This window comes from Pristiophorus japonicus, chromosome 5 (assembly GCF_044704955.1).
Source record: "Pristiophorus japonicus isolate sPriJap1 chromosome 5, sPriJap1.hap1, whole genome shotgun sequence".
Classification (NCBI taxonomy): Eukaryota; Metazoa; Chordata; class Chondrichthyes; family Pristiophoridae; genus Pristiophorus; species Pristiophorus japonicus.
The window spans coordinates 165380340-165399349 of record NC_091981.1 but is presented as its reverse complement, the minus strand read 5'-3'; the positions used below and the strand labels follow the sequence as shown (position 1 = coordinate 165399349).

General features: G+C 40.1%; 1 protein-coding gene and 1 pseudogene across 1 annotated transcript in view; one reads left to right on the top strand and one right to left on the bottom strand.

Annotated features, from left to right (window-relative positions):
• col1a2 (collagen, type I, alpha 2) overlaps positions 1-18335 on the top strand; it is a 56237-nt gene extending 37902 nt beyond the window's left edge. Inside the window, exons 35-52 of the mRNA XM_070881077.1 lie at positions 1084-1137; positions 1356-1409; positions 1513-1620; positions 5799-5852; positions 6393-6446; positions 8250-8411; positions 8534-8641; positions 11013-11120; positions 11245-11298; positions 11414-11521; positions 11628-11681; positions 12361-12468; positions 12573-12626; positions 12730-12837; positions 15420-15669; positions 16366-16556; positions 16670-16912; positions 18167-18335. Of these exons, the coding sequence (XP_070737178.1) occupies positions 1084-1137; positions 1356-1409; positions 1513-1620; positions 5799-5852; positions 6393-6446; positions 8250-8411; positions 8534-8641; positions 11013-11120; positions 11245-11298; positions 11414-11521; positions 11628-11681; positions 12361-12468; positions 12573-12626; positions 12730-12837; positions 15420-15669; positions 16366-16556; positions 16670-16912; positions 18167-18313 (2019 nt within the window). The 3' untranslated portion in view covers positions 18314-18335. The remainder of the gene's footprint in view (positions 1-1083; positions 1138-1355; positions 1410-1512; positions 1621-5798; positions 5853-6392; positions 6447-8249; positions 8412-8533; positions 8642-11012; positions 11121-11244; positions 11299-11413; positions 11522-11627; positions 11682-12360; positions 12469-12572; positions 12627-12729; positions 12838-15419; positions 15670-16365; positions 16557-16669; positions 16913-18166) is intronic.
• LOC139264891 (U2 spliceosomal RNA) lies at positions 9826-10056 on the bottom strand (annotated as a pseudogene).
• Positions 18336-19010: the final 675 nt, after the last annotated feature.

Below are 19010 nucleotides of genomic sequence, written 5' to 3'. Positions count from 1 at the left end.
CTGGTGTCTGCAATTGTATCTGATTTTCTGCTGCTATCAGGGAGTCTCACCCCCTGACAAAGCTTATTGAAAGTTCGGCACAATGCACATGATTTTCTGGCCATTAATTTAAATGATCGGAAAACTATTTGCAGTGCGCACCTGAATTTCCAGTATGTGCTCCAGAAGAGCAAGGCTCCCCTTCAGCAGCATACAGTTGAAAAATTACTCTAAGATTAGAAGAGAGCAGTGGGAGCATCCACTGTATCCTAACATTAGGAAGATTCACTACAGAGTCTTAAAAGTTACTAAGAGACACAATGGACTTCCTAGGCACTTTAAAAATGTAGCTTCATGTTGCAATTAGTGCAAACCTCAAGCAATGTGAGATGGCTTTGCATTTACACAAAGGTGCAATATAACAACATCATAGTGGTATTGGGTTTAGAGAAGCCTAACCAGTGGTCCTTAAGGGGGCATCTGGAGGCCACTACAAAAATGGGGCAGGTAGGTTTTTTAGCAATTTGTGTGGGACCAGCAGGAGCATAAATGCTCTTCCTGGTCTCTCAAAAAGTGACCCGTCTGATGCCTGGCTTTTCATTATCCTCCCCCATCAACTCCACGGACAAGCTGCCTGATTTCCTCCCCACTCCAATCAGCAAGCATAGGGCAGCTCAGCAGGCATATGGTAATGAGGCACAACCATGAAAATGGTTTTGGCCTCTGACTGTAGCGCTCAACCCACCTCTCTCTGAATGAAAGGGGTCACATGAAAACCATGCCTTTTGTGTGCTACAGTGATTTCAGTAATGTATCTGTTCAAAGTTTGAAACAAAAGCATGTTTCATACCTGTTCTTGTGAACTGAAGAATATAGGGCTCTTTATATTACCTTCATCATCAAAGATAACAAAACTATTACAGACTCCACACAATTATCGGAATTACTGTTAATACCACCATTACTAAATTGTAGTCACTTTATTACTGACATAAATATCACCATTGTTCTCATTAGTGTCACAATTGAGAGGACTCTCTCATAATATTTTTCATCTCTAACATTTTATTGCCATCATCAACTGACTTGCATTTTATTCTTCAGGGTGAATCTGGTCCTTCTGGTCATGCTGGTCTAGCTGGTCCTCGTGGTGCTCCAGTAAGTTTAAAATAAAGGAACAAGTGGTAAAATGAATTTAGACTGAGTTCCTGTATTATTTTGTTTTATATTCTTCTAAATATTTGATCAATTGCTGATAATACAATGAATTGAAAGTCTGTTGTAATTAATAGTAATATAATGACATTTCAATGGGGCTATTATGTGAGAAGGAGCATGGACAGTAAAGTTATTTGGTTTTATTTTCCTCTGCCTAGGGTGAGCGTGGCGAAGTTGGTCGTGCTGGTCCTACTGGATTTGTTGGTCCACCCGTATGTCTCAAAACTTAATTTTATTTTATCTTATTTTAATTATTTTAATTTTTTTAAACCCGAGCCTACTTTTTAATTTGCTTATTCTTTTCTTATTATATAGGGCGCAGATGGACAGCCTGGAGTTAAAGGTGAGAGCGGTGTTGCTGGTTCCAAAGGAGAGCTCGGTGCTGTTGGTGCTGTTGGTCTTGCTGGTTCCTCTGGTCCTGCGGTAAGTATCCTGATCTAAAGTCATTAGAATAAAGAGTAATTCTATCTTAATTCATTGACAGTTCATTATAGAATATTTCTCTTTTTACATGTAGATCATGGTTTAAAAGAGATATATATCATCTGCCGTAAAAATAGGGAGAGATCTGGTATAATGAGTCCCTGCTCAATTTTCTGTTTCACCCACTCCCATTACTGTATCTAAAGCAATGGCAACTAAGAGAAAAGTCCTGCCTGAACTGTCCAAACTCCAGGGCCATTTTGGGCATCTTTGAGATACACATGGTTGTGAGAATGAAATATTGGCTGGAATTGTGATCCTAAGGATTAGTTTACATTGAAATTAATTGCTGAGATGCAGAAGGTCACAACTTTGACAATATAAATGTGCAGCAAGTGATTTAAGTTGATATCCTGACAAACATTTAATTTTTTTATGCATGCCTCAATACTTTATCCATGTCATTTATCATATCATACTTAGACTAACATGACTTAAGGAATTTGTCATATAAACTTAGAAATTACTCTTTTGACAAAGAAGGGTTAAGTGGGCATTGCTTATATTGTTCCAACATTATTTTTCACACTTTGAACCTTACTTGTTTTATTTAGTACATAATTATGTGCACTATAATGAGAACACAACAGAGCAGCCAATGGATTAATCTTGTCCTGCAACTATGTAAAGTGTTAAGCACCCACTTAGGTTATGAAAATTGCATATGCCACCTCAGTGCAGTTGTTTCCTGAGCAACTTCATTGGGACAATCAAGCACTTGAAGCTCTGATAAAGGGGTTAAGAGAACAGATAGATAACACCTACCAGATAGCATGGCATCCTCCCACAAAAGCACCTGGTTTGCTAGACAGGGGAGAAATAAGTGAACAATATTGGTGTCTGCAGTGGAACTCTTAATGATGCATGTCATAGGCGTGAAATTGGTGGCATTACTGCTATAGGCCGTTGAGGCTAGGTTTTCCTCTCCAGCTTAATCATTAGCAGAAGTGTGGTGGGACTGGATTCCCACCTGCCTGTTGGACTCACCGCTGACCCAAGTGAATGTTCTGGACTTAGCTTAATTGAAATATATTAGGTGGTCCCCTATGGCATTGTTGCTAGTTGTTGGGTGCTCATCACTGGGAGGAGTCAGGAAATAGTTGCTGTTGCAGTATTGCATTACTTGCAGCAGTTTAAAGGGACAGGCACTACTCTTTTAGAGGAGACAAATAAACATTAGGTCAAGTGACCCCCGATCTGGGGGACACTCCAAACATTTCACAAGGCCCTTTTTTTTTGTTTGTTTTTTTTTAAATATTTTTGTAGATTTTTTTTTTTTGTTTTTTTTGGGGCTCTAAAAACATAATTTACAAGTGTCCCCTATAAAAGGGGAGGGGGACACTAAAACCTGGCAATTAAAACAAATTAAACTTTAAAACATAAAATCAAATTAAAATTTGGTTGCCGGGGGTGATGATGCACTCCAGTCCCTCCGGCGTCCACCTCTCGCGGAAGGCCAGGGACAGGCACTATCTGTTTTTATATTTCGTGCTCGTTTACTTTGATAAGTAAACCCCCAAACAGTGGGCGGGAGATAGAGGAGCAAATATGTAGGCAAATTGCTGTGAAATCCAAAAACCATAGGGTAGTAATAGTAGGGGATTTTAACTGTCCAAATATTGATTGAGACAAATATAGTGTGACGGGTATAGACGGTGCGGAATTCTTGAAATACATTCAAGAGAACTTTTTTAGTCAATATATAGCAAGCCCAACATGAGAAGGGGTGGTTTTGGATTCAGTTTTGGGGAATGAAGCTGGGCAGGTTGAAGGGGTATTAGTGGGAGATCACTTGGGTGCCAGTGACCATAATTCAATCCGATTCAAGTTGGTTATGGATAAGGACAAGGATAGGCTTGGAATAAAAGTCCCAAATTGGGGGAAAGCTAATTTTGTTAAGTTAAGGAGTGATTTGGCCACAGTGGACTGGAAACAGCTACTTGTGGGATAAATCAGTGTCGGAACAGTGGGAGAGGGACAGGCACTATCCCCAAATATTAGCATGCAGCTGCCTCCACTCAGAAATGCAAATTTTGTTAATACGGAACATAAGATTGAACATCCTTCTCTCCATTAAAGTTGCTGCTGTGGACATTTAAACATTCTCCCTTGTTTCACATCAACCTACACTCTACTTCTGTCTGTGGTTAATGCAAAAATGCCATGAGCTATGGCTGTAGAAGGTACATCTGCAAGCAACCTTCCTCTCCTTTCAAATAACGATGGTAGAGGACTGGCTTAAAATAAAGGTGGTGTGCAAGTTCCCTGGGGAGTGGCCATTGTATAATTCTGAGCTGGTGGTGAGATACCAGCTGCATATTTATTCAGTAAAATCTCTTGCAGTTCACATGGAGCATCACATTGTGCACGGGGGTATGAATGACAACATGCATTCTTGGGAAATATGTTGTCCTATTCTATTGATGCTGTTGATCCATTGAGAAATGAATTAAATTGTTGGCAAGGCAGAATAAAACATTTATTGGTTCACACTGAATATATCAACAGTGCTTGCCCGAAATTGTGGTGACTTTTACCATTACTGGCAGGGCTGTATCCGAATGTACTGCAGGTTTTCATCCAGCAGATGACAGATCTTTAAGAAACTTGCAGTTTAGCTTCAGTCTGCAAGGAACAATATACTTGATGCTTCAGGTTCTGCCTTCTGTACCACCTTAAAACACAATTGTTTTTCTCTGGTCCTCCTCGGCCAGTTGTAACGTGAGTGGCACACTGAATCATCATTATCATCACAGGCAGTCCCTCGGCGTCAAGGATGACTTGCTTCCATACGAGAAATGAGCTCTCAGGTGACTGAAGAGTCCAATGCGGGACCTACAACTATTTTAATTGAACCTGTAAATCAAATGCCCCCTTATTAAAGGAGCACTAAAATCGACAAATTAAACTTAAAACAGTCAAATTAAAATTTGGTTGCCGGAGGTGATGATGCACTCCAGTCCCTCCGGCGCCCACCTCTCGCAGAAGGCCGCGAGCGTACCGGTAGACACCGCGTGCTCCATCTCCAGGGACACCCTGGCTCGAATGTAGCCACTGAAGAGGCAGGTAGTCGGGCTGAACGACCCCCTCGATCGCCCACTGCCTGGACCAGTTAATGGCCACCTTGACCATGCCCAGGAGCAGTCTTACGAGGAGGCCTTCTGACCTGCCTGCTCCCCTCCGCACTGGATGCCCAAAGATCAGGAGCGTGGGACTGAAGTGCAACCAGAATTTGAGGAGCAGCCCCTTCAAATAATGGAACAGAGGCTGCAACCTCACACATTCAACGTAAACATAGCACACGGACTCTTCCAGACCGCAGAAATTACAGGCGGCCTGGGATTCTGTAAACCGACTTCAAAAAAACGATTGCACGGGACTGCCCTGTGTACCACCCTCCAGGCTAAGTCCCCAATAAATAAAGGGAGGACTCCCGCGTAGAGAGTCCCCAATAAGTAAAGTGTCACAGGTGGGGCAAATGGTGGTTGAAGGAACAGGAGCCTGGGTTTCCGCACACTCCTTCTGCTGTCGACACTTGGGTTCAGCTTGCTCTCGGTGAAGAGACTCGGTGTTCTTCGATGCTTTTCCTCCACTTTGGGCATTCTTGGGCCAGGGATTCCCAGGTGTCGGTGGGGATGTTAAATTTTTTCAAGGAGGCTTTGAGGGTGTCCTTGAAGCGTTTCCTCTGCCCACCTGGGGCTCGCTTGCCGTGTCGGGCATGCGGGCGATGTGGCCCATATACTGAATACAGATCAACTTGTTGCTTCAATACTTTCAAAGTCATTGCTCACTTGTCCAATTTGATTTGGTCTGAACAAAGCTGCTGCAAAAATCATCATTCAATCCACCACATATACAAAGCAATAACATTGCAAAATTGGATTTAAATAGCAATTATGCAAACATTACATCCTAAACAACACTACTGCAAGGATTTTAGTATTATAAAACCTACTGGTCACTTCATGCTGGGAGTCATTTTGTAACATACCATAAAATCAGGTAAAATGGGCGCTCTGCAACACTCGGAACATGACTTGCCTGTAAATATCATGCGCATTAATAGTTATTACAACAGCCATTTCTATATTCATATTTATTTGCATTCCTCTCCTTAGGGAGCTGCTGGAGCTGCTGGTCTACAAGGAGTTATTGGTTCTACTGGTGCACCAGTAAGTTGAATACAAACTGTACTACAATATTTCATTGAGTAGAAAATGCCTATAATTCTCTGGAGTTTAGAAAAATAAAGGGTGATTTCATTGAAATGTATACAATTCTGAAAGGGCTTGCTAGAGTAGATGCTGAGAGGCTGTTTCCCCTAGCTGGAGAGTCAAGAGCTATGGGCCATAGTCTCAGGGGTAAGGGGTTGGCCATTTAGGACTGAGATGGGGAAAGATTTCTTCACTCAAGGGTTGTGAATCTTTGGAATTCTCTACCTCAGAGGGCTGTGGATGCTCAATCGCTGACAGTTAGTCAAGTCAGAGATATAGATGTTTGGGCTCCAAGGGAATCAAGGGATATGGGAACTGGGTGGGAAAGTGGAGTTGAGATAGAAGTTCAGCCATGATATTGAATGGTGGAGCAGGCTTAGTGGGCCATATGGCCTACTCCTACTCCTATTTCTTGTATTCTATATTCTTGTGTTGAACCATACTAATGTGACTTGAAATATAAATAACTAATTTCAACAACTGCCTTATGTTTTCTAGGGTATGACAGGTTTCCCAGGTCCTGCTGGCAGATCAGGCGCTGCAGGCCCAGCAGTAAGTATTTTTTTAATATATGTTTAGTAATTAATTTGACATAATGAATCTGATGCACAACATTCAAGTTGCTCGAGTGAATGTTAGCAATAATATCTGTTTTCCAGTGTATAGGGCAATATGTTTTTTCTTTGTAATGATAACTTCTGGGTTTGGTGTTATGAATAGCAAATCCAGAATGAAGGTTTATGGTGCAAGTTAAATACTAGTATCCATCATACCTCAATACATAGATGGTATTTCTGTGTTTAATTATTAAAGATTGGATCTGGGGATAGTTATGAAAGATAAGTTGATAGAATATTTCAATATTTATAGATATCCTCAACCTTATGTGTTCACTTAACATGCCAGTATCTCAACTCCCAACCAATAGGGGGTGAGTTAATGTCACACAGCTGTTTGTTATAGAACTCACTTACCTCTAGTGAGTGAATGTTGTCAGTGCTGCGCTAGACTGCTAGCTTAATTACCACAAAGAAAGAAGCTGTTGCTTCAGGGATGAAGGAGGAAAATGACAAGGGGGTAAAATAAAACGAGAAGCACAATGCCAATATCATGTTTCTTGTCAAAAAGCAAAATACTGTGAATGCTGGAAATACTCAGCAGATCAGACAGCATCTGTGGAGAAAGGAAGGTAGGGCTAACATTTCAGTTCTATGACCCTTTTGTCAATTCTGATGAAGGATCGTAAACCTGAAACATTTGCCCTACCTTCCTTTCTCCACAAATGCTGTCTGATCTGAGTATTTCCAGCATCTGCAGCTTTTATTTCATGTTTATTGTCTCCTGCTTGAATTATTCCTTTTGCTGAATAATCATGCAGATTTAAGATTGACTACATTCTAAAAACCTCTGGCGTTTATCTTTTGAGATTATTATATCCGTAGAGATTTTTATCTGAATATATCCCACCAAAGTTCACACAATATCAGAGGAAAGCCCGTGTGTGTTTTCTAGAATACGTGTTCCTCCATTTGTTAATGTTTCTGACTATACATCAAATAATAGACCTTTTGAGATATGTTTTGCCAGCAAGACAAAAAGCATGTTTATATAGGTTTTCTATTAGGAAGGGGCTAATGCCCCTGAACTGCAAGTAAACTCCGCACCTACCTGGTGCCTCCCTACCTTTTGAACCTGCGTAAAGGCCCACGTATCCCAGGAGCGCATGTAGTTTGTAAGCGTCCTTGGGATCACGTGGGCCAGTCCAACCAATCACAAAGGGGATTCCCATTATACTTATGGGATTCCATTTATGTACGGAATCCCCATAAGCATAATAGGAATCCCCTAAAACACACTTACACAGCACTGAAATCAAAATAAATCATCATATTGGCAAAATGAATTAAAATACAATTTAATTAAACATTTTTTTGAAAAATAAATGTAAACATTTTTTAAACAGGCCAAAAATAACCTAAACTAATTTTAAAGGTTTTTGTATGTTTAAATCATTTTTTTAAATTGTTTTAATATTTATTTAAACCCTTACACTGATAAAAGAAGGCCTTACACCTGTTTTTACCAGACGTAAGTGTTTCATGGGCATTCGCTGGGCAGAACTTTGCACCAGTGAATGTCCATTTCCTGTGGATTCATAGCTGAAACTTGACAGATCGCATGTTCTGGGTTTCGTGCATGCACAACACATGCTGAAACCTGGAACCTATGGGATACTTATGCGCGTAGGCAGTCATAGGCTCCAGAAAATCAGGGCCAATATGTTATATTAGCAGGCATCAGAATGTGTAATCAAGAGTATAAATATATGTGATTAATGTATTTGTGCTTTTATAGGGTCCTCAAGGTATACAAGGTCCCATTGGTCCATTTGGTAATCCTGGCCCACAAGGTCCAAGAGGTGATTCAGGTGCACAAGGTCGTGCAGGTGCATCAGGTCCTCTTGGTCCACCTGGTTTCCCTGGAGATAAGGGTCCATCTGGTGAATCAGGTCCTGCTGTAAGTTAATTTGAACTTGTAGTATAGATTTTTTTTTTATGGACACACAACTTTTGAATTTCCATTACTTCCTACATAAACACAATTTTTACTTATACACTTATGTTGGTATTTCTGTACAGGGTCCTTCAGGCTCTTCTGGACCTCAAGGTTTCCTTGGATCATCTGGTTTACTTGGTCTCCCAGGTATAAGAGGCGAGCATGGTCCCCCAGGTCCCTCAGGTCCATCTGTAAGTATAACACTTTTATCAAACAGTAATATCTGAAATAGTTAAGATAAGTGAAGTAGTACCATGATATGTTCATACCTTCCATGTATCTGTTTGGAACAAATACAATTTACAGTATTATCAGCTTAAACTGAACTTTTAGAAATATTGCATGGGGTGCAATATATTCAACTTTAATGTTGTTTAATCCTTTTGTTACTCAGAAACTTAGTTAAAGGTTGAAAATAGTAGGAGAGGAAACAAGATAAAGCAAGAAGCTATAATTAGTTGCTCACAAATTTGGGTTTTAAAAACGTGAAGATTGTTGGAGAGAGGAAAGATTTGAGAAGGATTTCCACTATGCTCAATGACAATACAAATTAGTTTGAAATAAAGAACAAGATACTGCATTTATATATCCGTTTTAATCAGTTTACAATTATTTAAGTGACATTTACTACATTAATACTTTACACATGTACATTAAAGGAGTAATTTTCTGAATCTGATTCCCAGCAAAGAGCCTCACTCAACAGGAGAGTATATTGGAAATGCGTTGTTGAAATGGTTGGAAATATGTGAGAGCCTGAATTTTTGAAATGTGCACATAATCTAGGCTGATACTTCAGTGCAGTACTGAGGGAGCGCTGCACTGTTGGAGGTGCCATTAAACCGATGTCCCATTCCTTGTGCAGGTGGCTGTAAAAGACCCAGTGGCACTTTTTTATTGGTACACTTCCGGTGTCCTGACCAACATTCTCTCTCAGCCAACACCACCAAAAAACAAATTAACTGGCATTTGTGTCATTTGTTATTTGTGGAATGTTGCTGTGTGCAAATTGGCTGCCACATTTCCCTACAAAACCAACAGCAACTACACTTAAATTAATTTGTGAAGCACACTGGGACATTCTTAGAATGTAAAAAGTGCTATATAAATGCAAGTCTTTCTTTCGCGACAACCGAAGAGTCCCACCAAGAAATTGAACGTGGAAAATTATCCCTCAAGTGTGCTAGCAAAACTTTGTGGGAGATTGTTGGTTTTTTTATTTTTATTTTTTTTTATTTTTATTTTTTATTTTTTTTTATTATATATAAATTCGTAGCCAATCGTTTCCAATTCTTTGTCAAGTCACAAACGCCAGAGGTCACCCTGCACCAGTCAAGGATCACTCTGCGCCAATGCTCTTAGCCAAAAGGCCTAGAGCCACTGCACCGTTCCTGGAAGTACTGCAATACCAGGTTCGTGCCATGGAGGTGGATGGGTCAGGTCCCCCACACACCTCCGTGGAGGTGGATGGGTCAAGCCATCCCACCCACCTCCTGTTTACAAAAATGTAAGCATATACCTTCCTGACCAGGGAGAAACCACCCGGAGGTCATGGTGGCTGGTCAGGTCAGCTATGCAGATCTTAGCCAAAAGGCCGAGAAGCGATTAGGCTATTGAGGCACAGCAAGTGGTGTTCCAGGTTGGGTTGTTCCCCACGGTGGTGTTTTGAAGTGGGTCGTTGCTCTTTCACTTTCTGGTCATGTTGGTTAGCTCTTATACGGGGTAGAATGACCAACCAGTGCAGCTAGAACACTTATTCTCTGATTCTTAAATGTTTAAGTTGGGAATATGGGGCTGATTTTCCAGCGAGAAACAGAACCTAGCCCTTGCAGCCCCAATTTTCTGTACATTCATTTAAATAGATGGAAAATCAGGGGCTGCAGGCCTGTAATTCCTTGAACAACACTCCAGGAATTCCTAAATATGGAATCAGCCTTTATGTTTACTCCCTCTGGAACATTTTTTTTTCAAATACACTACCATTGCTATTATTATCCGCAACAAAAGACACACTTTTTAATATGTTTTTATATATTCTGGAATAAATGTATAAAAATAACAACAATCATGCTGAAGTCTCAATATCAAAGGTCAGTTAGCTGCTTTCTAGGGGCTTCCCATATATGGTACTATTTGAAGTTGTAATTAAAATGTATATTAAACTATATTCCACAATTTAGCCATCAAGGGATAGGTTTTTCAACACTATGTATTCAATCTTTCCCAAATGAGCATATTTACCCCTTTAAGACAAAATAGCCTGAAATTCCATGGAGATGCTACTGGTCTCTCTTCATAACTCCATCAGAGGACTGGCAGAGCCCACAGGGGAAACAGTTGTTTTCAGCTGCACATCTGTTTCCCTGAGGTTTCTAGTTTCTTGCTGGAGTTATGCTCGAACCTCTGCAGATTTTCTATAGAACCTTTCTGCTAGAATTGAATGCTGGAATACTGTCTATGTTTTTGAAGGATTTTGCTTTCTGTTTGAGACACTCCCACCAAGATACTTAAACTTATTTAAGTTTAAACTTATATAAACTTATCTTTGTTATTTATTTCTAGGGTCTACCTGGTCCAACAGGTGTCTCAGGGGCTTCAGGCCTCCGTGGTACAGCTGGTGCAGTTGGTCCTGCTGGTTTGAATGGTCAACATGGTGAATCTGGTCGTGATGTAAGTGAATGAATAAATCGCTATTGCCAGTGATATTATTACATACATGATATCCCGAATGGGTAAATAATACACTGTACAACATTACATAATCCATTTTCTTCCTTCCTGCTTTGCTTTTAAGGGAAATCATGGTAATGATGGTCCTCCTGGTCGTGCTGGAGCCGCTGGACCTAAGGTATGTGCAGTCCTAAGATCTACCATCAAAAAGTGTATAGTTTTTTGACCTAATACCACATTGCTTCTTTAACAATTAACTGGGTTATTTTTCATTCTCTCTCTGTTGTATTCAGGGTGAACATGGTGAATCTGGAAGGGCAGGACCATCTGGTGCACTAGGTCAACCTGGTGCCCATGGTCATGCAGGACCAGTTGGCAAGAGTGGCAACCGTGGTGAGCCTGTAAGTTTACAATTTTAATTTTCTTTAAGTAGTAATAGTAATAGATTTAAGTCTTACATTTTGTAACTTATAAAGAAAATTAATTACTTGTTTTCTTTTACAATAGGGTCCTACAGGTTCATCTGGTGCAGTTGGTCCATTGGGTCCAAGAGGTCTTCCTGTGAGTACATGTTCGAGCAGCTGTATATCTTTCATATTTATAGAGAAAGGTTAGATGATTTAGGCTTCAATATGTCTCCCCCTATGCCTGGGGATCAATAATTTCACAAGTGCTATGGAGAGGAAAAGGGGCGGAGAACCCGATATGTCGGGGTTTATGTTGCATGCGGATTTCTGGGATTTTCCCAGAGGAGCAGAACAGGATCTGCATCTGCAATATGTTGCAGGTCCAGCATTGGCATGATAATGATGCGGGAAGGGGCATTTCCAGCTATCCCATTTCAATTTTCTCTGCTAATTTTCAAGAGATATCCACTTACAATTGTGCCCCAAGAATCTGCCATTTGGCTTTGCACCAGGGTCCCTCTCAGATTGAAGGGCCTAAGGGGGCAAGGCAGAAAGGCAAAGAAGAACCAATAGATAAGTGTCCTTTTTATTGTAGGTACGATGGGATTGTGCCTCAAGACCTTCTTTCTGCTGTTCTCCAACAGGAGCCTGACTGCTCTGAGCCTAGCAGCTAGAACCATAGCTGCAGGCCTCTTAGGCCTGTTTCCATCCCCTAATTCTAGAAGTGGGGCCCTACTGGGGGTCTTTATTGGTCTATTGGTTTTTCTTTGTAATTTTATTCTATTTCTTTTTCATATGATAACAATTAAGTATGTCTATTGTTCGTTTTACAGGGCCCACAAGGTCCACGTGGAGAAAAGGGTGAAACTGGTTTTGCAGGTGTCAGAGGCCTGAAAGGATTAAGAGGACCCGGTGGCTTGCAGGGTCTTCCTGGTCTTTCTGTAAGTAATCTTTATGATTCTTGATCTCCAACTCCCCCTTCCCCCAACCTCGTTTCTATTGTTCTCAGTGATAACATTCCTAATTGATTTCCTTACCTTAATAGGGGATTTCTGGTGAAGCTGGTTCTCATGGTGCTGCCGGTCCTTCTGGCCCAAGGGTAAATAAAAAAATATCTGTTTCATAACTCTACTGATCAGTCATTTGCAATTAAGAACATATACACTAACAGTAAAATAAACTGCTGTATCTATTTCTTCCAGGGTCCAGCTGGTCCTTCTGGTCCTCATGGCAAAGATGGTGTATCCGGACATGCTGGTGCTATGGGTCCCGTTGGTCATCGTGGGCGTCCTGGTGATCATGGCCCTGCTGTAAGTTGAAATTTATAATCAGATGACAATATATATTTTTCCAGTTTTTATATGCAATACAAGGGCCTCCTGCCTAGTGAAATGTGACATTGAACTCTACATCAGGTCCAGTGATCCCTGCTGCAAAGTGACTTATGCATGGCTGTTGAATGACAACAGGATTAAGCATGACTGTGAGGCCTTCATAATTAAATAGCCACTGAATTGCTGTCCAGGCTCACACTTGAAGAATGGCCACTTATTTTCCTTATAGAAGAATGGATATTTAGCAAGAGAATCCACGATCGAAACGGAGTGTAAGGGGAGGAAACTGAAGAGAAAAATGCAATCTGAATGAATATTTAAACCCCATAATAATGACCTCCACATTCCCTGTTCAAAATAGTTTTTGTTTTGATTTTTCATATAAGATTATTTTAACACCCGATCTAAGCAAAGAAAAAGAAAACTTGTACTGAACTTGTTTCTTCTCACATCTCTCAGGAACATCTTAAATCACTTGCTTGAAATGTGCATGCCAGTCATTTTACAGAGCAAGTTCCCACAAAAAAGATGAATGTCCAGTTGGTCTGTTATTTTTGATGGTATCAAGGGAGTCATTAATACCAGAATAGGAGAACTCTGCTCTTATTCAAGTAGTGGCATGGGATCTTTAACATCCTCAGTTGAACATCGCATCCAAAGGACAGTACTTCCAACAACTCATCATTCCCTCAGTCAGCCTAGTTTATGAACTGTAACTTTCTAACTCAAAGAAAAGTTCTATCAATTGAGCTATGCTGAGAGTGGTGTCTTGGCTGTGAGCTGCACAAATGTATGCTCAATCCAAGTATGATCCGTGAGCACAGAATTTATTGACAAATTACTATTTGTTTATCAGATTCAAATATGTATTACTGCCCATTCTTATCTTTTGTGGTGAGCCATACACAGAAATCTCACATGTTTAAGAATCTGCAACTCAACATAAGAACATAAAATCATTAGAATTAGAAAGTTTAGTAGTAGTAGGGAAAGTAAGCTGTGAGGAATCAAGAGCTTGCCATAGTAGGCCATTTGTCCCCTTGAGCCTGCTCCACCATTCAATAAGATCATCGTTATCAACTCCACTTTCCCTCCTGATCTCTATAATCCCTTGATTCCTCTAGAGTCCAAAAATCTATTACCAGCCTTGAATCTACTCAAGTATTTAGCATCCACAGCCTTTTGGAGGAGAGAATTCCAAAGATTCACAACTCTGAGTGAAGAAATTCCTCCTCATCTCAGTCTTAAGTGGCCGACCCCTTATCCTGAGATTATGACCCTAGTTCTAAACTCTCTAGCCAGGGGAAACAACCTCTCAGCATCTACCCTGTCAATCCCCCTCAGAATCTTATGTTTCAATTTGATCATCTCTCATTTTATTAAAGTGCAGAGAATAAGCCCAATCTGCCCAATCTGCACAATCTCTCTTCTTAGGACAACCCTGTCAGCCCAGGAATCAATCTAGTAAACCTTCATTGCACCGCCTCTAAGGCAAGTATGCCCTTTGCCAGATAAGGAAAACAAAACTTTGCACAGTACTCCAGGTGTGGTCTCACCAAAGCCTTGTATAATTGTAGCAAGACTTCCTTACTCTTCTACTCCAATCCTCTTGCAATAAAGGTCAACATGCCATTTGTCTTCCTAATTGCTTACTGTACCTGCATATTAATGCTCTGTTTCCTATACAAGGACACCTAGATCCCTCTGAACACCAATATTTAATTGTTTCTCACCATTTAAAACATATTTTGTTTTTTTTAATCTTCCTGCCAAAATGGGTAACCTCGCATTTTCCTACATTATACTCCATCTGCTACCTTACTGCCCACTCACTTAATCTGCCTGTATCCCTTTGTAGGCTCTTGGTTTCCTCACAGCTTACTTTTGAAATTCACATACATAAAGTTTTTGCATGCCCAATTCAGAGTACACACTTCCATAAGGATGCACGAGAGGACTTGGGCACAGGTTGGCAAGGCTAAGGGATGGGAACCCCGAGTTGTACACATGGGTACTGCTGGTGTTTCACCAGCTAAACTCAGTCTGCCAGGACTAAGCTTCTCCCCACTGCTTGTCCATCTAGACCACTCTATCCACAGGTCATTAGATTGCAGGGTTAACTAAGATCTGAAAGAGAGGAATTCCAGCTTCTGGTGAGCTAGGTTGGTTGGTCAATCATCAGTGCTGCCCTGGAGTACTGCGGATCAGCCTGGTTCAGGTATTTGATTAGCAGAACAGCCACAAAGGGTTGATTGTCTATCACCAGACATGTCATCATGGAGCCACCTTGTCCCAACGAGGCCCTGCTTACCGCTCTTTCCCCCTACTTTCCACCCCAAGGAAGATAATCACTATCAGGTAATTAGACAACTGACAAGTATGAGCTTCGGTTGGTCCTAAACTCTCTTTCTGAAAATATAAAGCAGCATTTCTCAAAATAAATAAAACCTTTGTGAGGAGGAATTGTATGATGGCAGAGAATAGCATACAGGGAAATTATCGCGTAATGAGAGTGAACTGAAAATAGACAAATAATTTCTAAACATTGCCTTTTTTAGGGTCCTCCTGGCCCAGTCGGTGCTCCTGGCTTCCCAGGTATTGCTGGTGGCCATTATGAAGTGAGTTATGATCACGAGTATTACAGAGCTGATCAACCAACTGCAGTAAGAGAGAAGGATCTTGAAGTTGATGCCAAACTGAAAGTTTTGACCAATCAGATTGAGAACATCCGCAGCCCTGAAGGCTCACAGAAAAACCCTGCTCGCTCATGCCGTGACCTGAGACTCAGCCACCCAGAATGGAAGTCAGGTATGCCCATGCACAAAATTCCTATGTTATTATCAGTTGTTTTAAGTTTTAAAAAATCACAAAATATGCCGGGTAGCATGGTACATATAGACCAGGAAGATCATGGGGTAAATTCCTGATCTGTGCTGAGTGAGCTAATTCAATTACTGGGGGAAAGGTTACTATTGGCTCCTGTCATTGGACTAGGGAGGAGAAAAGTTTGCCAACATTTTAATTCCTGACTGCTGTTCAGTGGTCCCTGCTGGAAAGATGTAGACATCAGATGAGGGATGATTAGGCTTTGTTATGATGTGTTCTACCTTTGATATCAATCATTATGTAGCTCACATGAATATTGGATAGTTGAGCAAGGTGCCAAGGAACTGCCAGCACCTACAAAATTGGAATAAAGAAATTAGAATAAAGTAAAATGCATTTATACGTCACTCCACCTCCTCAAAGGCAACTATAGATAAAGCTTTTGTGTTTATTCCTAGTTAATGCAAAATAAATTTCACACATTGCTTTTTTTCTTTACTTTATTAAATTATAGAACTTTTAGTTTACTAACTGTGAATTCCATATCCATTTATGAAGGTATAATTCAGATTTAAACATCTGCTTTGTAAGTTTTTATAGAGTTAGTTCTGACCTGGGTTGCTCTGTCAACAAGAAATAATGGCTTACCACTCTAGTTTCCTAAATTGACTGTTTTAGGTTACTATTGGATCGATCCCAATCAAGGATGTATCAAGGATGCCATCAGAGTTTACTGCGACTTTGTAACTGGCGAGACTTGTGTACATGCCAATCCAGACATTATTGAACGCAAGAACTGGTGGAATAGCAAGAATCCCAATGAAAAGAAACACATATGGTTTGGTGAAACTATCAATGATGGTGTCCAGGTAAGTCCAACTCAGATGTATATTGTGCAGGTTATTTTGTACCCTTGCTGAACAATCTTTGCAGCATAAAATATTGGGAGACAGATATCTTACCCTGAATCTCTTTGTTCTAGTTCACTTACAATGAAGAACACATCACTCCATTTGTTATGGGTACCCAGCTGACCTTCCTGCACCTCCTCTCCAATGAAGCCTCACAGAATGTCACCTACCATTGTAAGAACAGCATAGCATACATGGATGAAGAGACTGGAAGCTTGAAAAAGTCAGTTGTCCTTCTAGGTTCCAATGATGTTGAACTCCGAGCTGAAGGTAACAGCAGATTCACATACAGCGTTCTGGAAGACGGATGCACGGTAAGTTGTGGTTACTTGTTTTAACATTAACCATGTCCAAATACATTAATTGTGCATTTTGTAGGAAACCTGCAGTTATCAAATGGAATGACTGCTTGCACACATTTTTTAAGCTAAATCAAAGTAGTGAAGCATCACAGATCTCAGTGAAACAAACTGTAAACTCTGACCTGAATGTTTTACTGGTGGATATTTATTCAATACCTCAAACTCAAAATTCCTGGAAAATATTCTCAAAATAGGACATTGCTTTTCTTTCTCTTCCATTATGTACCTTTTATTTTTCTTTCTCATTTAAATGTTTATTTTTAATAATTTAATTGTACAAAGGAAATTTGGCCCAAAAAGCCACGCTGATTTCTTTATTAATCTCAACCACATTCTAGCCTTCTCACTATATCCATCTGTCACTTCTGTTCCTTTCATCCATTCCACATTAATTTAATCACTTACAGTAAAGGACACTATCTTATTGCTTCTAGCTTTTTTTTATCCTATAATCCTGGCAACTGCTCTTGATACCGTACCAGAGATTGGCTGTGATAAAGTAAGATGAGAAGAAACCGAATGCATTTTGTATTTTTGTTAAATATATATCCTGTGAAGCAAAGCATCCTAATCACAAAAATAAATTGGAACTTATAAAAACCTGTGGATTAATAAAACGTGTGCTTATATTAACAAGATGCTGCGACCACCGACAATAACCATGTTAAATAAAAAGGTCCACACACATGTTTGAAACATTTAATAGATCTGTAACATGCATGCAATAATTGAAGGACTCGAACTCCTGGAAGAGTATTTTAAATAGTATGTCTTCTTTCTATTTCTTTATGGCTATTTAATAAAGAGCCATGTGAATTAAACCAAACTGTTATGCGATGCTCTGCCACAAATAAGACTCTTTTTGACTCATTTTGCCGCCTATTTTAACTCTGGGTGGAAATTGGACAGGCAGGGTCCAAGGTGAGTGTCAAACCCCCTGAAATTGGCCTGCACGATTTTAGCTCATGGGCCTCATCTGCATATTCCCGGTCGGTTGCTCATCCAAAACCAGCAGGAAGCGGCAGCTGGTCGACGGGCAGGAGTGGAATCTCGAACGGGCAGCATTAAAGTCGCGCCTTTTGTGACCTATTTAGCTTAGAATGAAAAAAAAATTTTTTCGATCACAACCCATTTCAGGTTTATCTTTTTAACAAATAGTAATGCATTGCCTCAAAATAACCCTTCATTCTGTTTTACTTGTAACAGAGACATACCGGTGAATGGAGTAAGACAGTCATTGAATACAGAACACAGAAAACATCTCGCTTGCCATTTATGGACATTGCACCTATGGATATTGGTGGCCCTGAACAAGAATTTGGTTTGGACATTGGCCCAGTCTGTTTCAAATAAATGAACTTGAGCTAACTTAGAATACTCTCCGCATTTTTTCTTTTATTTTTTCCTGAATGCTGACTCATTCCATGTCTTCTGCTCATCCACTTGCTTAAGTTCTGGGCTTAAAGAGAAGTAGGAAATCCAAAAAAGAACATTGTTTTCTCCATGCAATTTTAATGCAGTTCCCAACAACTTGGAAATTTCAAGAGATTATTGCAGGTGAAACCTTGCCCTGAAGATTTAAATCACAAATAATGGAAAGTAAATAAAAGAAAGTGAAAACGAGTGTCATCTGTAGTCTTTGAATATTTTTCAAAGAGGAAGTTTAAAACCACAGCTTCCCAAGGTTTAAACTACCTCATATACTTATTTTAAAGTATTAAACACATAATTTCTTTCTCAAAATTAACTGTGGTACTTGGGGTTCAAGTCGTTTTGTAAAGGTGCTAAGTGGTATTGAATTGTGCAGATACCGTACTTGAAGTACTGACTGTGGTGCTAACTGAATGTCCCATGCCATCATTGAGACTGTCACTATGTGAGACCACATTTCCAGTGCTGTATTAAGTTGTACAGTGGTTTTATTTCTCAGTAAAATCCATTGATTATTATCATGGAATCCTCTTGTCAATTCCCAAATTAAACATGTGGATACCTTCCTTGCCATTTCCATCTCATCACTTCAGGTGTTCATGCTTTTAGCCATGCACTT